Source organism: Macaca thibetana, chromosome 11, assembly GCF_024542745.1.
Source record: "Macaca thibetana thibetana isolate TM-01 chromosome 11, ASM2454274v1, whole genome shotgun sequence".
NCBI lineage: Eukaryota > Metazoa > Chordata > Mammalia > Primates > Cercopithecidae > Macaca > Macaca thibetana.
The window spans coordinates 4,545,055-4,566,021 of NC_065588.1; the positions used below are offsets into that span (position 1 = coordinate 4,545,055).

At 37.6% G+C, this 20,967-nt stretch overlaps 2 protein-coding genes across 2 annotated transcripts in view; one reads left to right on the forward strand and one right to left on the reverse strand.

The window, feature by feature from the left end:
• NDUFA9 (NADH:ubiquinone oxidoreductase subunit A9) overlaps positions 1 to 20,967 on the forward strand; it is a 306,980-nt gene that overhangs the window by 90,314 nt on the left and 195,699 nt on the right. The window lies entirely within an intron of this gene.
• C11H12orf4 (chromosome 11 C12orf4 homolog) overlaps positions 12,764 to 20,967 on the reverse strand; it is a 45,672-nt gene continuing 37,468 nt past the window's right edge. Inside the window, exons 12-14 of the mRNA XM_050750159.1 lie at positions 16,207 to 16,264; positions 15,562 to 15,629; positions 12,764 to 14,943 (exon numbers count right to left, since the gene is read on the reverse strand). Coding sequence (XP_050606116.1) covers positions 14,851 to 14,943; positions 15,562 to 15,629; positions 16,207 to 16,264 — 219 coding nt within the window. The 3' untranslated portion in view covers positions 12,764 to 14,850. The remainder of the gene's footprint in view (positions 14,944 to 15,561; positions 15,630 to 16,206; positions 16,265 to 20,967) is intronic.

Genomic DNA, 20,967 nt, shown 5'->3' on the forward strand with positions numbered 1-20,967 from the left:
TACTATTTAGCCTTTAAAAAGACAGCAGTCCTTCTATTTGCAACAACATAGATGAAACTTGAAGACATTATGCTGAGTGAAATAAGCAAAGCACTGAAAGGCAAATACTGCATGATATCATTCATATGTGGAATCTTAACAAGTTGAACTCATAGAAGCGGAGAGTAGAATGGTGGTTACCAAGGGCTGGGTGAGGGGCAAGAATTAGGAAGATGTTGAAGAAATTAGGGGGAGAATTAGGCAGATGTTCAGTTAGACAGAAGAAATAAGTTCAGGAAGTCTACTGTACAACAGGGTGGCTACAGTTAATAAAAATATATTGCATACTTGACAATAGCTAACAGAGTCAATTTTAAATGTTCTTAAGACAAAAAAGTATATGAGGTAATGAATATGTTAATTAGCTTGATTGAGCATTTCCACCATGTATACATCTATCAAAACATTTGCATACCATAAATAGTATAATTTTTGTCAATAAAAATTAATTTTTAAAAGTCTTGCATCCTTAATATTCCCTCTATTTTTCAGGTTTTTCTTCTTCATTACTCATAAATCTTTTCCTACCCTTGTTTCCACCCAATAGTCCTCACAGGACAACACTCCACCACCCTGTGCCAATGATTTATTTTTCTCTCATTTATTAATAGTAACAAGCAAAGCCTTATATAGCTTTCCTTATCTGACAGGCAGTGTTATAAGTATTTCACATATGTGCATTAGTTTAGTCCTCAGAACAAGATCATTGATTCTCATTATCCCCATTTCAAGGAAACCCAGATAGAAGTTCAGTGACATGCCCAAGGTCAAGGCTCATTTCCAGGTGGTCAAGCACCAGAATCTGTTCTGTTAACCACTGTGACATACAACCAGCTTCGGGGAATCTCTGCTCTCTCAGCTTCAGCTTCCACTGCTCCCAAATAGTCCCCTTTCTCCTCTCCCCAAATGTAATCCTAACACTTAGTTCAGAATTCCTAAAACAGAAGTCAGGAAAGGATTTTAGCTTAGCTTCCAGTACTGCTTAGGCTAGGGAACACAAACGTCTGGCCATGCTCTTGGCATGAGGGAGGAAAAATACAAGGAGAAAAAAATACGGATTATTATTTCAGCGAATTATCCCACTATCATGGATGAGGTGAGAATATCATAGAAAGGAGGTGGCACTGTGACCTTTTCTGACCCGGGTTCCCAAGCCTCTGAGCCTGTTAGCTTCCTTCCATGTCCAATTCTATATCACACATAATCATTCCTGCTCTTGTAGCTAGGGTAATCTGCTTGAAAAACAATTTTATCCATGAACTCTCTGTTCAGAAATATTCAGAAAGATGTTATCTGTTCTGGAATTAGATCATGGTGATGGTTACATAACTTTGTGGCTATACTAAAAACCACTGAATTTTACACTTTAAAAGGATGGGTTTGATGGTGTGAATTAAAGCCTAATTTTGAAAAAGAGGAAAGGTATTTTATCATCTCCCCCTTTGGAGTTAAATTCTAGATCTTCAAGATCTTCCACAATATGATCCTTCATTATCTCTCCGGTCTAATTTCATCTCCCACTATTCAGCTGTCCTTTCCACTCTCCATACCCAGTCCTCCTCCACATCTCTGGTCATGTTATTTCTCTTAATTAAAATCCTTTTCTCCTTCCGTTCGTCTCTATCCCATAGTTTCCTCAAGCTCAGTTCAAGCCCTACATTTCTGAAAGCTAGTCTTTGTTAATTTCTTTGGACTCTAAACCCTCTTTGCTTTTATAGTATTCCTACTTTGGCATACATTTTCGTATGACAGCTCCTTGAATGGAGAGACCCTTCTTTTTCATCTCTGTAACTCAGCATCCTGCACAGAGCCTGGCACTGAGTATACACTTTGAAAAGTGAATGTATAAACTGCATTTTTACTAATTTCTAAATGGTTCATATGTGCTTGTCTTGTTTCTTCAACTTGACTGTAAGGTCTTGCAGAAAGGGTCTACATCTGTATTTGAGATTTAGCACAAGTTCAGAACAGGACATCTGGTTGACCCCTGAGTGAGTTAGACCCTTCAGCTGCTTAATTACCTGATGGCTTGGCAGAGAGAGTTATGCCTTTGGCATTTTATTGGTGGTGCACTGACAAGGGAGGACACTGAACAGGCAGAGAGAGTCCCCAGGATGCCTGGCTGAATGGTGGTTGCTCCACCCTTAACCACAAATGGTTCATTGTCCACCACTTTTGGCATTTGCAACAGTATTTGGAAAGAGATGTAGCAATTTCCCCCTCAGGGCTTATTTTTAAAGTCAGTGGCTGAGAGTGCTTGTCGGAAGTGGGGTCAGACAGAGCTGAGGGCTCTGAGCTGCCTGGTGGATGGGACGGGTGCTGCCCAAGAAGAGATATAGTGGTTGGTCCTTAATTTTGGACCTACTGCCCTGGGAGAAAAGTCCAGGCCAAAGGAAAGGGATGACTTGCCCAAAACAGATCACAGCTTCCATGGAGATACAACTACATAGTCAGGCAGTGTTTTGCCAACCCTAAAGTTTTAGGACTAGAGCTGGGTCAGCCAGAGGGCTAGTCGGCTTCTACTCACTCAATGGGAAATGTAAGCTTTATTGAGGGTTACATGTGCCTGGTAATAGTATTCTGCTAGGCACTAGAGATTAAAGTGTAGACATGGCAGTTTCTGCCCTTGAAAAGATTATAGACAAATAGGGAAAGCCAGACAAATGAACAGATAAATATATTAGCGTGGTAAGTGCAACAATGGTGGTAGAGGGATAAAGACTCTTTAGTTCCTTAAAGAAGTGGCATCCAAATTGAGGCCTGGTGGTGAATTGAAGGTAACCAGATCAAGGAGGGAGATATTGCAGATTGTGCAGTACTCAAGACATGAAAGAAAATGTCATCTACACAGATCTGTAGGTAGTTCAGTTGTCTAAAGCAGGTATCATCATGTAATAGCCCATAAGCCTAATCCAGCAAGCCATCTGTTTTTGTAATTAAAGTTTTATTTAAACACAGTCCCACTCATTCATTTGCATATTAGCTATGGCTGCTGTTGCACTACAACTACAGAGCTGAGTAACTGCAATGGACAACACATGGTCCTCTAATTCTAAAATAGTTACTATGCTGGTCTAGAGAATATTGTTTGGGGAAAGGAGTTGGAGAGTATCCAGAAATGAGGCTGGAGAGGTAAGCAGGAGACAGACCAACAAGTGCACTTTTTATTTTAAAAGCAACATAGGAGCAACTGACACGTTTGAAGCAGGAACACGGCATGATAATATTTGAATTTTAGATAATTATGGTGAGATTAAGAAAGAAGAAGAGGCAAAACTGGAGTTGGAAAAACCAGTTTGAAAGATGGCAGATAGGCAAGAAATAATGGCCTTAATTATGAAGGCAGCAATGGGATGGGAATAAATGAACAGATTTGAAAGATGAGGATTTGGTGATCAACTATGGGATTGTGTGAGAGGGATGGTACATCAGGCAAACTTTCCATCTGGAATTTTTCTAAGATGAGGAAGAAGCAGTAATGACCCAATAGCTCATTGATACTATTAGACTTCTCTCATTTACATGAATGTTCCAGTCTTTCTTGTCTCACAATATTGTTTTTATTTCCCCCCAGTCTACTTAGACTCAATATTACCACTTCAGTGGAATGTAGAAACCTTGTCACCATATAGGTTTCCATTTATGTTCTAGTTGTTCTTTGCATAAATATGTTGAAAACCTCATTAGATAATGTTACAATTTTTGCTTTCAATAATCAAACATATTTTAAAGAACTCAAGAGGAAAATATTGTATTTACCCAGGCATTTACCATTTCTATTCCTTTTCCCTCATTCCTTATGTTCCAATTTTTATCCTGAAAATCATTTTCCTTTTATCTGAAGAACTTCTAGCAATACTTCCTTTAGCAGGTCTGCTGGCAACAAATTCTCTTAGTTTTTCTTTCTTGGAGAATGTCTTCATTTTCCCTTCATTCCTGAAGGATGTTTGTACTGGATATAGAATTCTGGATTGACAGTCTTTTAGCACTTTAAAATTCTTCCACCACCTTCTGGCTTCCACAAGTTTGGATGAGAAATCTGCAGTCATTCAAATTGGTGTTTCCTTATGAGTAAAGCATTGGGTTTCTCTGACTGCTTTCAAGATTATTTTATTTGTCTTTAGTTTTCAGTATTTTGATCATTCACTAAATTTGGAGAAATTTTGGTCAATATTTCTTCAAATATATGTTTTCTCAGCAATACATCTTTTCTCTTCTTTTGGGACTCCAATGTCATGAATTTAGAACTTTTTGTTTTTCCCATACAGCCCATGAGGCTCAGATCATTTTTTCATTTTTTTCCTCTGTGTATTCAACATGGAAGTTTTCTGTTGATCGATTTCCAGGTTCACTGGCCATTGACTCTTCTCTTTGTCGTCTTGATTGTGCTTCTGATCCTATCCAGTGAGTTTTTTTTTTTTTTTAATTTTGTAGATTGTATTTTTTATCTCTAAAATTTCCATTTGGCTCTTCTTTAGATCTATTTCTTTGCTAAGAGTTTCTATTGTTTTACACATTTCAAATAAGTTTTAAAAGGCCTTTTATAATGGCTGTTTTAAAGTCTTTGTGTTGTGATCCCAACATCTGCCATCTCAGAATTACTGTCTATTGATTGTGTTTTGAGAGTTGAGATTTTTTTCTGATTCTTTGTAAGGCAAGTAATTTTAGATTGTATCTGGGTCATTTTTACCATTGTTATGAGACTCTGGGTTTTCAATCCTATGGAGAATGTTGATATTTTTCTCTTAACAGACAATCAACCAGTCTGTTTCAGGCCACACATTCAGACTGACCTCTTGTGGGTTATGGTTTCAATGTCATTCCCATTTTCAAAGACTTTGCAGTGTTATTTGAATTTGTCTTGCATGTGTGTCACTCAGTGGACATCTAAAATCTGGGTGTAGTCTAAGCTCTCAGAAGCTTTGGTATGAAGTTTAGAATTAGTCATGCTGGCACATCTCTAGTGTAAGCCCAGGAGTTCATAAACAACCTTATAGGTTGGCTTACAAACTCTCCCTTTCTATAATTTTCCTTGTATTTACCTTGGGTCTCCCATTTTCCACTTTCAAGACAGAAATCCAGGGCTTTAGTTTCCCACACTCATTTGTGTACATCCTGTAACTCCTGCTTTTTGGTTTCGTTTGTTTGTTGTTTTGTTTCCTCAGCCTGGGAAAGCATTTTCCTCTACTTTTTATCTAGCTAATTGCTACCGATTTTTCAGGTCTTAGTTTAAATATAATTTCCTCCTAAAAGCTTTGTCTTATTTGCATATCAATTATATTCCCCTTGTTACTTTCTCACAGGACTCATAATAATCTATAATTACATATATATTTGTTCATTGATTTTAATGTCTCTTCTACTAGACAGAGGATGAGATTATCTGTCTTATTCACTATTACACAATGTTTCCAGTATCTAAAACAAGGCATGGTACACAAAAGATGCTCAATAAATATTCATTTAATGCACAATTATATTCTTCCTTTCATCCATGCATCCATCTGTCCACGCTCTGCCTCATCCCAAAAAAACTATGAAGATTGTCACATTCAAATATGAACCTACTCTCAAGGATCAAAGTAAACTATATCTTTTTGTAACTTTATAATTTGTAAAGCGTTCCTTTTTTTTCCTGTGTGGTTTTATGAATTAGAGAGAGGAAAACGTATTAATCATACTTTAGAGACAAATTAACTGAGATTCGAAGAGATAAAACAATTTGTCCGAGGTCACAGCTAGTAATGAAAGTGATGGGTAGGGCTTAAATGACAGATTAGTTGGTTATAAATTTTTTAATTGGCAGTTATTTTCTCTTAATGCTTATCATTTTCTGGTGCTTATTGTTGCTGTTGAAAATTTGTAGTCTTTAAAATTGTCATGCAAATCTCTATTTGATTCTTAAAAAGTCTTTTAGAGACTTTTAAGATTTACCTTTGTTTTAGGTGTTCTGCAATTTTACCACAAACAGTCTAGCTGTATATTTATTTTTCTTTTTCTGCTTAGATGTCAACCTGCTTCCTGAATCTGAAGATTCATGTTCATCAATTTTGGGAGATTTTTAGTCATGTTTCATTATTGTCTTCTCCCTATTTCTCTCTACACCCCTAATAAAATTGGATGCTTACCTCACAATATTCAAAAGATGGATTAAAGGTCCAAATAAGAAAAAGCAAAATGTTAAAACTCATAGGAGAAAACATATAAGTATTTTGCTATGATACTGGGGGTAAGAAACAATATCTCAAGTGAGATATAAGAAGTTTAAACTGTAAAGGAAAAGATTGATATGTCACAGCAAAATTTAAGACCTCTGTGAAAATAAAACATAATAAAAAGTAAAACAACAAACCATAGCCTGGGAAAAAAGAGGTTTTCAAGAATACCTAATAAAAGTTTAATATTTGGGGCCGGGCACGGTGGCTCACACCTGTAATCCTAGCACTTTGGGAGGCAGAGGCGGGTGGATCATGAGGTCAGGAGTTCAAGACCAGCCTGGCCAACATGGTGAACACCTGTATCTACTAAAAATATAAAAAATAGCTGGGTGTGGTGGTGGGTGCTCCCAGCTACTCAGGAGGCTGAGGCAGAGGAATCATTTGAAACCAGGAGGGGGAGGTTGCAGTGAGCCGAGATTGCACCATTGCTCTCCAGCCTGGGTAACAGGGCGAGATTCCATCTCAAAAAAAAAAAAAAAAAAAAAAAAAAAAAAAAAAAAAAAGGTTTAATATTTGGAATATAGAAAGAATGTCTGCAAATTCCATATGAAAAGGGAAAACAACTGAAGAGAAAAAAATGCACAAAGGATTCAAACAGATAACTCATGAAAAGGGAAATCCATTTGGGGAACAGTGGCTCACACCTGTAATCCCAGCACTTTGGGAGGCGAGGAGGGCAGATTACCTGAGGTCAGGAGTTCGAGACCAGCCTGGTCAACATGGTGAAACCCCATCTCTACTAAAAATACAAAAATTAGCTGGGCATGGTGTTGCACACCTGCAATCCCAGCTACTCGGGGGGCTGAGGCACGAGAATCACTTGAACCTAGGAGGCGGAGGTTGCAGCAAGCCAAGATTGTGCCATGACACTCCAGCCTGGGTGACAGAGCAAGACTCCATCAAAAAAAAAAAAAAAAAAAAGGAAGGAAGGAAGGAGAAAGAAAGAAAGGAACGAAGGAAGGAAGAAAGGAAGGAAGGAAGGAAGGAAGGGAAATCCAAATGGCCAACAAACGTGTCATGTTGCTCAACATCACCACTAACCAGAGAAATGCAAAATAAAACAGTAACGAGATACTATTTCATACTTATCAGAATGGTAAGAATTAAAATTTCCAAAAATTTCTGCCCAGTCTGTATGAAGGTATGGAGAAAAAGGAGTGTTCATACACTGCCATTAGAAGGAAAATTTGGTACAACTATGGAGTTAAATTTGGAATTTATTAGGTTTTAAGATGTCAATACTATAAAATCCAGAAACTCTTTTCAGAGATATAAACCATGGAAAAACTGTAACATATGTACACAGTGATACATGTACAAGAATGTGGTTGCTGTGGCACAGTATGAAATGACACAAAAGTGAAAGCAACCTCACTGTCTAAATAGGAGAATGAATAAATACATAAATTGGACTATAGGCATATAATTCAGAGTCTTCAAATATACTGCAGCCAAAATTAATAAAGTAGCTATATGTATATTAGCATGATTAAATCCCAAAAGCATGATATTGGATTCTTAAAAACACAAATGTTGAATGATATGTAGAAGATAAAGCTTTCAGGACAATACTATATACATCTTATGGCTACACTCTATAGATATGCATTACAACTATAAATTAACCTATAAGAATGAATAACAACAAAGTCAAGATAGTGGTTACTGCCAAGGAGAGCGTATGACACATTGAAGACAAAAATACTCCCAATTCTTCCCCTCATCCTGTGTCCATGCTCTTTGCAATGTGACTTTTTAGCACTTCTCATCGAAATGAGGCGCCTATTACTCCCGCTCTTGAGTCTGGGAGGGCAGTGTGGCCAGATTTAATCAACAACAGAATGTGATGGAAGTGATGGTGTGTCAATTCTCTTTTCCAACTCTACTACCACTATGTAAACACGTCTGGGCTAGCCTCATGGAGGATGACTCGCGGTGAAGAGAAGTCCAGTTGTCCCAGCAGAGGTCATCTATTCCAGCCTACAGCCAGCCAACCCCCAAACATGTGAGAAAGCCTGGCCCAGATAATCAGAGTGGCCTACTCGACCAACCACTGACCAAAGACTCAAAAATGAGCCCAGGCGAGACCAGAACTGCTGAGGTGACCACCCGTAGAATCATAAAGAATAAATGCTTATTGTTTCAGTGACTAAGTTTTGGACTGGTTTGTTCCTCAGAAATGGCTGATACAAGGAGAGACTAGAGCTACAGGAGCAAAAGAGAACCTGCATCTGTGATCTTTATGTGATAAAAAAGAGAGCCCTAAAGCAAATGTGGCAAAAATTTTAAGCTGGAACAAATGTAAGTAGTAGGCACATGGTTATTTGTTATAATTTCTCTAATTTCTTTTTTATTTTTGAAGTATTTCACGATAAAAGGAAATTCAGATAGCAGAGTCAATGTGCCGCACTAGCCAAGACAGCCAAGATGATTTTTTTAAAAAAGGTATTTATCCTAGTGCCCTTCCCCCATCCCCATCACCACACACATAAAATATACTAAATAGATTAGTGATTTCTGAGTTCTGATCGTCTTCTCTCATCCCAGGACATCTCCTCTATACCTTCCTAGCATCTAATCCTCTTGCCTTAGTTGCTCATCTGCAAGACAGCAAACATATGATCAAATTGCTGACAAGAGAGTCATAAGAGTTGAACCAGGAAAGGATTACAGGGCCAAGTTGTTCATTCAGCTGCTATGTGGGTAGGAGACTTTAAATTCCGTAAGTACTTCATACTATTGTTATTTCTAAAATCTAGATTCACTTCATATAAAAATATGATAGTCCTTCCTGCTCTACTCAAATACAGGGTTAGTCACCTACCCTGTGACTTCCTCCTGACATTCTAACTCGCCCTGTCCTTTGTATCTGAACTTGTTGCCATTGCTGGCACAGGTGGCATTCTGCCCATCTGCCAGGAGGATTTGTGCTTCACCTGTTGAGAATAATGAGGGTTCAGAGGATACTCACTCAGTGCCAGAGAAAGGCAGGGATAAGCAGTCCGCTCTCAAGGGGCTCAACATCTCTCTTGGCCCAATGTATTGCTAATGTTTCTATTTTGACTTCCATAGCACTCTGTGCATGCTTTTTTCTGCACTGACTGTATACCTCTAGCATATGCTGGCTGGTACTGTGGTTACTGTGTGTTCTCTTACCAACTCAATTGGGTTGTAAGCTTCTTGAGGACACGGTGTTTTAAGTGACTTAGCATCCCTTCTATCTAGTGAAAGGAAGAAAGGGAAGAAGGAGAAAGGTCAGACAGGAAGGAAGAAAGGAAGGAGGGGGAGACAGGAAGGAAGGAAGGAAGGAAGGATAATAGCAGCAAATATTTATAGAATGACTATATGCCAGGTAATGTGCACTTCTTATGCAATCCTTCCAACCACTCAATGAGGTAGATACTATTATTAATTTCCCTAGCTTACAGATGAGGAAACATGCTTAACGGGATTAGGTAATATGCCCAATGTAATAAGCCACAGCAAATAAACTGAAGAGTCAGCATTTGAATCAGGTTTAACTTTAGAGACTATGCTCCTGATCTCTGATGTTGCTCAGAGTAGAGACTTTTGAGCACAGATGAGCTGATGATAGGAAATGAGAATTTATTATAAAGAAAAGGAGAGAAGGCTAGAAAGTAGGGGAGAAAGAGAGATGCATCAATACATTCTCCTCCTGCAGATGTCACACCTAACGTATGGCAGACAGTACAGTTTCTGCTTAATTCCTGAACGTCTCCGGAAAGGATCTGTTTGCTTCTTCGGTAATGTGTTCCAGGTTTCATTCTCTGTGCACCAAAGATATCTACGAATAGCTCTTACACTCTCTTGCCAGTGACAGAAGACACATTCACTCGACTCTCACAGTTCACAGTAGTTATGTTCGACAAAGTTGCTGTGAACCCTGACTTAGTGAATACTAAATCATTGCTCCCAAGGGAGGTAGAGAGTTAAATTCCTGCAAGGTTCTGACCACAACCTTCTCATCAGCCCATCAAGATATCATCTTGTTTTATGTGTGCTACTGTTGAAAGACACCTTATTTAATACACATCACTGACTCATTATCATTGAACTTTCGACGAACAGCACTACATTGCATACCTGGACAGAGCTTATCTAGACATGTGCTGTCTTCATCAGGGACATCACAACCTTCTTGCACTTGGGAACACCAGATAGCACTTGACCACTATGCTTGGACCATTTTGAACAACAAAATGACCAATACAAGGCAATGGGAAAAAAACCCAAAAAACAACATGGTGTTAATGACCCACGAAAGGGACATTTATTTGCACTATGAAAGCTAAAATAAGGCGGCAGAGCATCACTTGCTGCATGTACGCTGGGAACATATGTGTTGTGCGACTCAAACATTTTGGTGCTCTGAACATGTCCACAGATAACCTGAAAGTGCTGCCACAGGCCCTGCTTTTTATTCTGTTGGCCAGTTACAACATCCACGTGACTTTGATGGGATGAATCTATTGTCTTTGTAAATGACTGGATGCTTTTGTAAATGTCTAACAATTTTGGAGTTACAAATAAATTTTAGTGAATAGGTGATTTCACAAATATGGTATCTTCAACTAATGAGGATTGACTGTATATAGTATGAAGTTCAGCCAGCCTTAGAATCGGATATATGAGAAAGCCTGATACGTCTTCCATTTGGACATATCCAGAACCGTTTTCCTGTAGGAACACAGGAAATGAACCACAAGACAGATCTGAAGTGTATGGTAATTTTATCCGTGTATCTTTAAATAGGATATTATAAGCACATATCGGTCCTGCAGGCAACCTCAGGAGGTTACTCCTCCTTTCCCCTGCTTTAGCTGAAATTTTATCTTAGTTATTAGAGATCATCAGCATCACAGATCACAGAAAAGCCTGCCAAGTCGTCTGTCTTTACAAGTCCCATTGCCTTTGTATAACCTTCTAGAGGCTGAATCTTGCTTGCACTATGCCTTTGTGTATAGAAGAAACTCAGTAAACACTGGCTGTTTACTGAACGAGAGTCTCAGGGTCAATCTGCTATTTATGTTTTCTTGATCTCTGCTTTCCCTTTGTAACATACTCTCATGTAAATATTTCTGTCCAAGGTTGTGGTTCCCAGCTTGGGGTTCCTGGAATTAGTGATCCTTTAAGATGTTACTGAGCTATTTAAAGAATCTCTCAAAAAATAAATTTCACTTGGATTGATGTCCCACAGGTTAAGTCAAACACCAAGGCTTTGTTTTTGCAAGTTTGCGTGGGATCGCACAATGATAATTCTTGCATTTTATGTGGTAATACTACGCATGAGAATGCACGGTGATCACTGTAGGTGACAATACTATGTACCATTTGCTAATCAGAAGCTTCTCTCCAGACATCCTGTCTTTGATTCAATAAAAAAGATTGCTCAAATAATTCCAATTGTTTATGTTCTCAAAACATTTCGGGCAAAGATGGGATGGATAATGAAAGGTTCTTGAATAGTTAAAGGATAGAAAACCACTCATTTAAAAGGTTCTGACAACATGGTACTTTTTCCAAATAGGTGTTGTATTCTTTTTGTTTCACATTATTTTATACTTCTATTACTCCTACTAAGCAAATCAGTCCAACTTCATATAAATGGAAAAACTTAAGTCACAGAAAAGCAGCCATTTTCACCTAGAAACTGAAAAATAGAAAACAAAATAAAAGAAACTGGAAAATAGGCCTCAGGCTCCAGTCTCTTAACTTTGGTGGGTCCTTTCTACAGTTCTGTGAATTTTCCCTTAGAGCTTTTAGAAATGTTTCTGTGATTTATCTTTCTTTTGCGAAACATGTTTTCTTCTTGTGAGAATTAGCCAGGATCCAACGGAAGTGACACAAATGATGGTGTGTACTGTGCCAGTAAGAGATCTGCCAACTCCCAGGCAAGCTCAGTCTCTTCCCGCTGACATTCTTTCTCATGCATTTCTTCCATTCTGGTCCCAGTCATGCTGAGAAACAGCTGGCGCCACACTTCTAGATCAATGGCTTTGCTTGTGTGGTGCTTTGAGAGCAGAAATGGGGGAAGGGAGGGAAACAGCAGCACAGAATGGAGACCTCAGGTTCAGTGTCTCTGCCTGATTCCCAAAGCACATTCTTCAGGCCTTGAGGGCCATTTAGGAATATGTAACTGTTTATACAAATAGAAAACTTCTAACTCACAATCCTCACCAATGTCAATGTTTGTGCTCATCTCCCCATCCTCAAAGACTCTTGTGGTCAGCTCCTCTCAACTTATGGCCATTCACCACGGCCTCCATTCTGTTTCTGCTCCTATCTGCGCCTTACTCAGTTGTCCGTTGGTATCCGCAGGAGACTGGTTCCAGACCCCCTGCCAATATCGACATCCCTGGATGCTCCAGTCTCTTATATAAAATGGTGTAGGAATTGCATATAACCTATACACAGCCTCCCATATACTTCATCTATACATTACTTATACCAAACATAATGTAAATGCCACATAAACAGATGTTATATTGTATTTTTAAAATTTTTATTGTTGTATTATTGTCATTTTTCAGAATATTTTCCATCCACAGTTGGTTGAACAGAGAGCCACCTATACCTAGAATGCTGTCTCAGCCTAAGGTACCTTCTTCACATCATTCATGAAGTGCTTGAAACCACTCCCGTCCAAGAAGCCCTTTAGAACACTCAGAAAAAGATCCTTATCTCATAATTCTTGGTCCAAATACAAAACTCCAGACTCCTCAATTACTGCATCACTAAAATTCCCACCATTTAAGTGCATATAATTAGCTTTTTAAATTATATATTTATTATTAGCTTGGTGTTTGTGTGTTTCCATCAGTGGCAACACCATAAACATGATTTTTCCAATTTTAATACTTCTATAACACAGTTGCCTGTGAAAAACGGACATTGGATAAATTTATCCTGATTTCATATGCCAGATAGTACCTTTACACAGCCCTCAGTTAAAGCCACCAGTTTATAAGTAACTTAGTAGAATAGCCTACCAGTGACAAAGGAAGAGTTGGGCAGCAGCATCCAACAAACATCCGTGAATGAAACTTCGCTCCTCCATTCTGATACCTCGGCTGCACTGATCTACCACTCTCCTGGTTTCTGCCTCTGTCTTCCCTGCTTTGCATCAGAATCAGTCTCAGTGGTAACAGTGGTGCCTGAAAGACAATTTCTCCAAGAGAACTGTATAGGCTCGAAGGGCGAAACACCTGCCTTCTTGGCAGAATCGCCAGGCTCCCTGACAAATAATCTGGAGAATTTTAGTGTCTAAGGGACATACTGCTGGAGTGGGTGTTCTCCTCAGGGTTGTCTTTAGTGTTGTTACTTGGACACACCTTTCCCTTGAGTGGAAAATTAAGACACATTCTGTTACAGGAAAGCACTCTGCTCGCCAACAGTGTTTCTATAATAGTTATTACATTGAGGCATATTAACGAAGGACGTTTTGTGTCTTGTCATCAAGACATGCCATCTTATGACACCAAATGCCCTCCATTTCATTCTTGTGGCCAGTTACAATATCCACACAACTTGGAATTGATGAAACTATTGCTTTTCTAAACACCCGTGTGCTTTTGTAAATGCCTTTGTTTAATGGAGTTGCCACTCATAGAAAATATGTTATAGATGGGACAAATATACGACATGCAACACCTGAGAAAGTCGTGCTATAAGGAAAAACAATGGAAAAGGAGGGGAAATAGAGAAGAGGCAGAAATGGGGATACATTTATCCGCAAAGAAATGCAAGAGGTAGAAGAGTGGTTAAGCAAGCTGAGAACACAGGGAGGACAGAAATATAAAAATGATCTTCCTTGTCTCTTTGTCACAATGTTGATGAGCACTAAAATACTGCCAGGGGCTGGTTTAATCTTGACACCAAGCTTGCAAAAAAGAACACTATTTCTCAGTCCATGAAATGTTATCAACATGCAAATGCAAGGTCACAGAGGGAGGATGAGAGAGACGGAAAAAATCCGAAACGTCTTCTGACTCTAACTTGTACATCCTTAGAAGGAGTAGATTAAAAGGAGGGTTCTGAAACAGGAGAGTTTAAAAGAATAAGCACATTTGTCTCATACATTTGTGTTTCTATAAAAAGATTTTCACAGGAAATTTGTACTTGCAATGTATATTTCAGTGCTTTTAAATTTTGTTTTGGCAAATAAAGTAAAAGGAAGATTTTATCTGCATGTTTAATTAAGGCTTGCACCTGATATGAGTCAAGCCTTCTGAAAAAGTCAAATGCCTCCATGTAAATATAATCAAGCTTCCTTTTGCAAGTATCCATGTGTGATAAATACAAAGTTTTAGATTACTAATATTCACAGGTAACATGGAGAAGAAAAAAAAAAGAGAAATTCATAAAGAAACTTTAAGTGTTTAAGTTAGGGGTTGATCACTAGTTTGTGCAGTATATAAATTTTTGGAATGGTTTCACAGATATGTATCTTGATTTGTGGATTCAGTTGCAGGTTCTCTTTCTGGGCATCTTTTGCTTGACAGATTCCCAGCATAGCACAAGTTCCTGGAGAGTTGAACAATCATCTCCTGCCAGCATGTCAATCTATAAGGGTTTAGTGCTTGGATGTCAGAGTGAGTGTTGATGATACTCGGAAAATCTGGGGAAGCATGTTACTAAGTTGATAAAACATTTCTTCAGAAATACTCTGTAAGAGGAAAAAATAATAATTGCACTTGTCAAATCATTGATTTTTAAAATAATTTTAGAAGTATTTTAAAATATGGACCTAGTTCTACAAGGAATATGTGAGTGCAGTATGTGAAAATTATCTTTCATGACTGATATAACTGCATGGCTATGGACAAGGGCTGGTTTTCTGGCTCCATCTTCTGAGAACTTATGTCCTTTCTGTCAAATAGTAAGTTTGAGTAATAGAAAAACCTCTCTGTAACACTAGTGTAATCAGTAATATAAAACCACTGATTTTGCTAAGTTCTTCACAGAATACAGAATCATTATCGCTAATGTCCTTATTTAAGAACCCTTTATAATCTATATAATACGAATGTGGAGAAAAACAAAGGAATGATGAGTCAAGTTTTGTTTAGGGGTTAAACAACAAATCCCTTGAGTGGTAGATGCTGATATCTTTGACAATACACTAAGTGCCTTTATCACATCCAAATACTTCTCTCCTTAAAAAACAGAAAGCGATTCGTATTTTATGTTATATTTAGGATTTTAGGGCAGGGTGCCTAGCTCTATCTGTGAGAAATCTAATAAAAGAGATTAAATTGGGGTGAGATCTATTCAGATAACATACCTGTGGTACTAGAAACTGCACTGTCCTAGAAATTCCTCCATCCCATGAAGCCATTTCCATCATGAAACCTAAAATAGAAAAACAGATGTTGCTGCACTACAAGTTCCGGCCGTCAAACCTACCCGTCGCTTACTGAAATTAACTGAATTTTCATTGTGGGGCTTCATGGCTTGACTTTTTAGGGAGCCATTTGCCTGTAGGATAGGCTATGCCTAAAGGACAAACAAATGTTTGCAATCCCTAATTCTTTGTGCCAGAGAGGTTTAACAGTTTTGTCAACATGCTCTTATTTATGATTTCCCAAATCCAATTTAGTCTCCATACAATGAAGCCAAGACAGCTTATTAAAAGTTAATAAATATGTGGCTCTAGTTTTTTAAGAGAATAAAGGTAATAGCAAGCTAGCAGCAGAACAAAATCTAATTAATGTCCAAATAGCCTTGTATTTCAAAGGGGCTGGAGACTTATTTTGTGACTAGAAAAATAAAACTAAAAAAGCCTATTATGAAATATTTACTTGCTAAACTATCTAACGGAAGCAATAGATGACAGGGGTATCTTTCACTTCTTTCTTCTGGGTTGCTCAACTTTCCATATTTGGGAGGAAATACAGGTGGTGGTTGTCCGAGATAAGATCATGCTCACCTTTGACACACTTGAACACTAGTTCTGCTCTCCTTAAGCACCAGGGTATAGTCATTTCCTAAAAACAGAAATAAAACATAAGATATGTTTTTAATAGACCTTTGTATAAAAAATAAAGTCAGATCTTTATTTATCTATAATGTTGATCATCCACGTTGTGAACAGATTTAGGCAACTGTTTGCTAATCCCAACTGGATTTCCTCTAGTTTTTAGGCATGCAGCTTCTTCCGGCTGTAAGACTATACTTGTGGAATATAAACTAATTTAGTTAGCCCCATAAATACAATTTTAAAAAATCCTTAATTTTTCTGGATAATTCTAAAGACAAATATAAATGACATAGGAACTCTACCTACTAACCTCAATGTTAGCATGAATAATTATATTATATTGTATATTTGCATAAGCAATAAAATTTTTTACTGTATAATACATTATTATAAATGAGTGGAAATAAACAAATGCCCCACCCCAGCCACCTAACAAAACAAATGCATTCATTTTTCTATGTTCCTTTCTAATCTTCAGTCAAATATGGATGTAAGTGTCACTGCCAGTCTATAACCAAAACATTGGTAATTTTCCATAGTATGATTAGCATGTATACCATTTAAAAATCTATTCCTCTTCACAAACACCAGAATTGTTTTTCCCTGTCTTCATAATTATAACTATAAAACATGTAGATTATTTCATTATTGTGATTATCAAACTTTGTGGGTCTCAGGATCTTTTGTGCTCTTAAATATTAGCCTGATGCAACGGTGCACATTTGTAGTCCCAGCCACTTGGGAGGTTGAAGCAGGAGGATTGCTTGAGCCCAAGGGTTCAAGTCCACCTGGGCAACATAGTGAGAACCCCGCTCTAAAATAATTTTTTTTTAAATTACTGAGGACACCAAAGAGTTTTTCTTTATGTAGATTATATCTCTTGACATTTATTGCATTAGGAATTAAAACTAAGAAAACATGAATTTAAAAACAATAAACCCATTCATGTTAATATAAATAACATTTTAATGAAAAATAACTATTTTCCAAAACAAAAAAAAAATTTAGTAAGTGTAATAATGTTTTAAATTTCTGCAAATCTCATTAAAGCCTAGCCTATCAGAAGACATCTGAATTCTTATATCTGTCTCTGCATTCAATCTATTATCACACAGCACGTAGCTTCTGAAAAACTCACTGGACACACGTGCAAGAATAAGAATAAAAAAGGCAAATGATGTCTTCCTTACAAACTACTCAGTCTTTCATCTTTTGTAAGCAGGCTTCCACCCCATCACTCAACTGGAAATTCTTTTTTTTTTTTTTTGAGGCGGAGTCTCGCTGTGTCTCCCAGGCTGGAGTGCGGTGGAGCGATCTCGGCTCGCTGCAAGCTCCGCCTCCCGGGTTCACGCCATTCTCCTGCCTCAGCCTCCCGAGTAGCTGGGACTACAGGCGTCCGCCACCGCGCCGGCTAATTTTTTTTTAATACTTTTAGTAGAGACGGGGTTTCACCGTGTTAGCCAGGATTGTCTCGATCTCCTGACCTTGTGATCCGCCCGCCTCGGCCTCCCAAAGTGCTGGGATTACAGGCGTGAGCCACCGCGCCCGGCTGGAAATTTTTTATGTTAGATCATCAATGATTATTAATTACCAAACCTTTTCTCAGTCTTCTTCTAATTGCTGTTTACTTATTGCTGTAATTCACATACCTTGTGACCACTCCTTTTCTTCATGACATTTTCCCCCTCCTCTGCCCCGGGGCTGATGATCAAATTATTCCAGTTCTTCACGGATCTCTCAAGGTCTTTGTGACCTCATGGCTACTTACCGCTATGTCTTCCTATTTAGTGTCCTGAATTCTAGGGTTTCCCCTCTAAACCACTAATTTTGGCTATTTGAAGTACATTTCTGATCATATTATACTCCTGTTTTAAGAACTTACAATTGCTTCCTACTGTCTCACACATAATATGTAAGCCTTTCTTTTACTATTTAAGGCTACATACTTTAAAGCCAAAGCTACTTTAAGCTTCTGTGACTTTTAAATTTTTAAAAATGAAGGTTGTATTCAAGTATATCTGCTCACATTTGCCTAAACATGGTCTGCAGTGCCTGTCACCTACCTCCCTCCATTCTTCCTCAATCTGTTTCTTCTACCCACAATGCCCTTCTCAGTAATTCCATCTACTGAACCTGATCTTCATTCTTCAATGTTCAGCTTAATTGCCATCTCCTCCATACAGTATTTCTTATTTTCCCAGCTACAAATATGTCTCCGTTTTCTGAACTCCCAAAGTACTTTACTGTTCTTTTATCTCAATGCTCAAATTTTTATCCTGTCGTTTTTGGGGAGAAGGGCAGAAGGATGGGATTTATTCTTTCTCTTCTTTATTAAGTTGTGTGCTCTCTGAAGGTAGAAGCCACTTTTTATTCACCTTTATTACCCTTACAATGCCTTCTATAATAATGAGCAATACACATGCTCAAAAACATAGGTAGAGTGAATTAGCTTTTATCCACGGACATTTAAAAAGAATGTGACTTTCTCTGAGGCCAGAAATAGGGTTTAATAGGAAGCTACTTTTAAATTTGTGTCCAAGACACTTGGTTTTAAGATTGATTAACAACAGAGGTGTAGTTTTTTGGTTGGCTAAAAAGTAAAGAATCCTCTTGGGTTAGGTCCTGGAAGCTTCTAAAAATTCACTAGAATTTTCTGATATTCAAGTTTAAGTTATAACACTTTGGCTTCAAAGTTCACAGAAAGAAGAGTATTTCCTTGTAACTGCAAAGGCTGCTGCAAAAGAGCTGCAGTGGTCTTATGGAATACACACATGCATAGGGGGACAAGTGTTTGGTTTTTTTGTCTTACTTCCTCCTGGTGAAAAGATGACGTACAGAGAGAACAAGGTCACAGTGTCTACAGTTGGCTGGGCGCAGTGGCTCACACCTGTAATCCCAGCACTTTGGGAGGCCAAGGCAGGTGGATCATCTGAGGTTAGGAGTTCAAGACCAGCCTGGCCAACATGGTGAGACCCTGTCTTTACTAAAAATACAAAAATTAGCTGGGCGTGGTGGCGCATGCCTGTAATGTCAGCTACTTGGGAGGCTGAGGCAGAAGAATTGCTTGAACCTGTAAGGCGGAGGTTGCAGTGAGCCGAGATCACGCCACTGTACTCCAGCCTGGGTGACAGAGTAAGACTCCATCTTAAATAAATAAATAAATAAATGTATGTATGTATGTCTGCAGCTACAGAGCAATGCTGATGGCTCTGAAAACTATAATAATAATGTCTTATGTTTACATGAAACTTTACAATATACATAATCTCATAAAAATAACCTTTATAAATTAAAAAAAAAAGATGCTCAGAGAAGTACAGTGAATTGCTCAAGGTCATGTGACAGCCTGAGGCTTGAATTTTCATTTTCTTAATAGCATCTTTTGATGACCTAAAGTTTTGAATTTTAAAATATAATTTATTACATTCTTTTTTTAATGGCTTATGCCTTTGTGGCCTAACAAATTTTAACCAGCTTAACCTGACGTCATCAGGATTTTATGTTTTCCTCTAGAAGCTTTATAATATTAGCTCTTTTGTTGAGGTCTGATCCATTTTAAATTAATTTTTATATATGATATAATGTAAGGGTTAAGACTGTTTTCTATATGAATATCCAGTTGTTTCAACAACACTGAAAAGATTATCCTTTCTCCCACTGCATTGCCTTGGCATCTTTGCTGGAAATCAAATGACCATATATGTATGGATTTATGTCTGGATGCTTTATTCTGTTTTCTGATCCACAGTCTATTCTTTTGCCAATATCACATTGCATTGATTACTGTAACTTTATGGCAAGTTTTGAAATTAGTGTAAGTTCTTTAACTTTGTTATTTTTCAAAATTGTTTTGGCTGTTTCAGGTCCTGTGCATTTCCATATACCTTTTAGAATTAGCTTGTCAAAATCTCAAAATTACCTTGTAAGAATTCCAATTGGGATTTAAATCTATAGATCAATTTTAGAACTATTATCTTGACAATATTGAGTCTTCCAATCCATGAACACAGTATATATTTCCATTTATTTAGGTCTTTTAAAATTTCTCTCAGCATATTTTATAGTTGCCAGGTCACTTTTCATAAAATCTTTTTACTTGAAGGCATTTTAAGCTTGTTTTCAGTTCTTTAAACACAGTAATCAACTATTGTATGGTCTGTGTTTTATAATTCCAGTGCTAAAAGTCTTTGTGCATCTGTTTCTATGTTCAGTTGTTTCTGCTGATTCTCATTCATGGTATCTAATTTCATTAAGGACCTACGTATTCACTTATGTTAAACATTTTATTCAAGAACCCATATGTAGGAATAAATACTATTGTATAACTGAGTATTTGTATCATCTTAAAATATTACTCTAAAACCAATCATTTTTTGAAATACTATGATAGTAATCAGAATCAAGGAATTAGTACTATTTATACTGGTTTAATGAAGCACTCATTTTTAAATATAAAAAAGCATTTTCTGACAGTAACTTGTCTTATAATCTAGAATTTACTGACATCTATGATTAGCCTTGAATTATTTCAGGCTAAGGTCAAGTCTAAACACCACTAGTCACATGAGGACAACTAATGTGAACTCTAAGCATAGAGTTTATTGAAGGGCTAGTTTTGAACACCAACAAATAGAATACATATTATTCCAATGCATTAAAATCAGGATACTAATGGTAATAATGAAAGATTGTAACACAAGTTAAAACAGG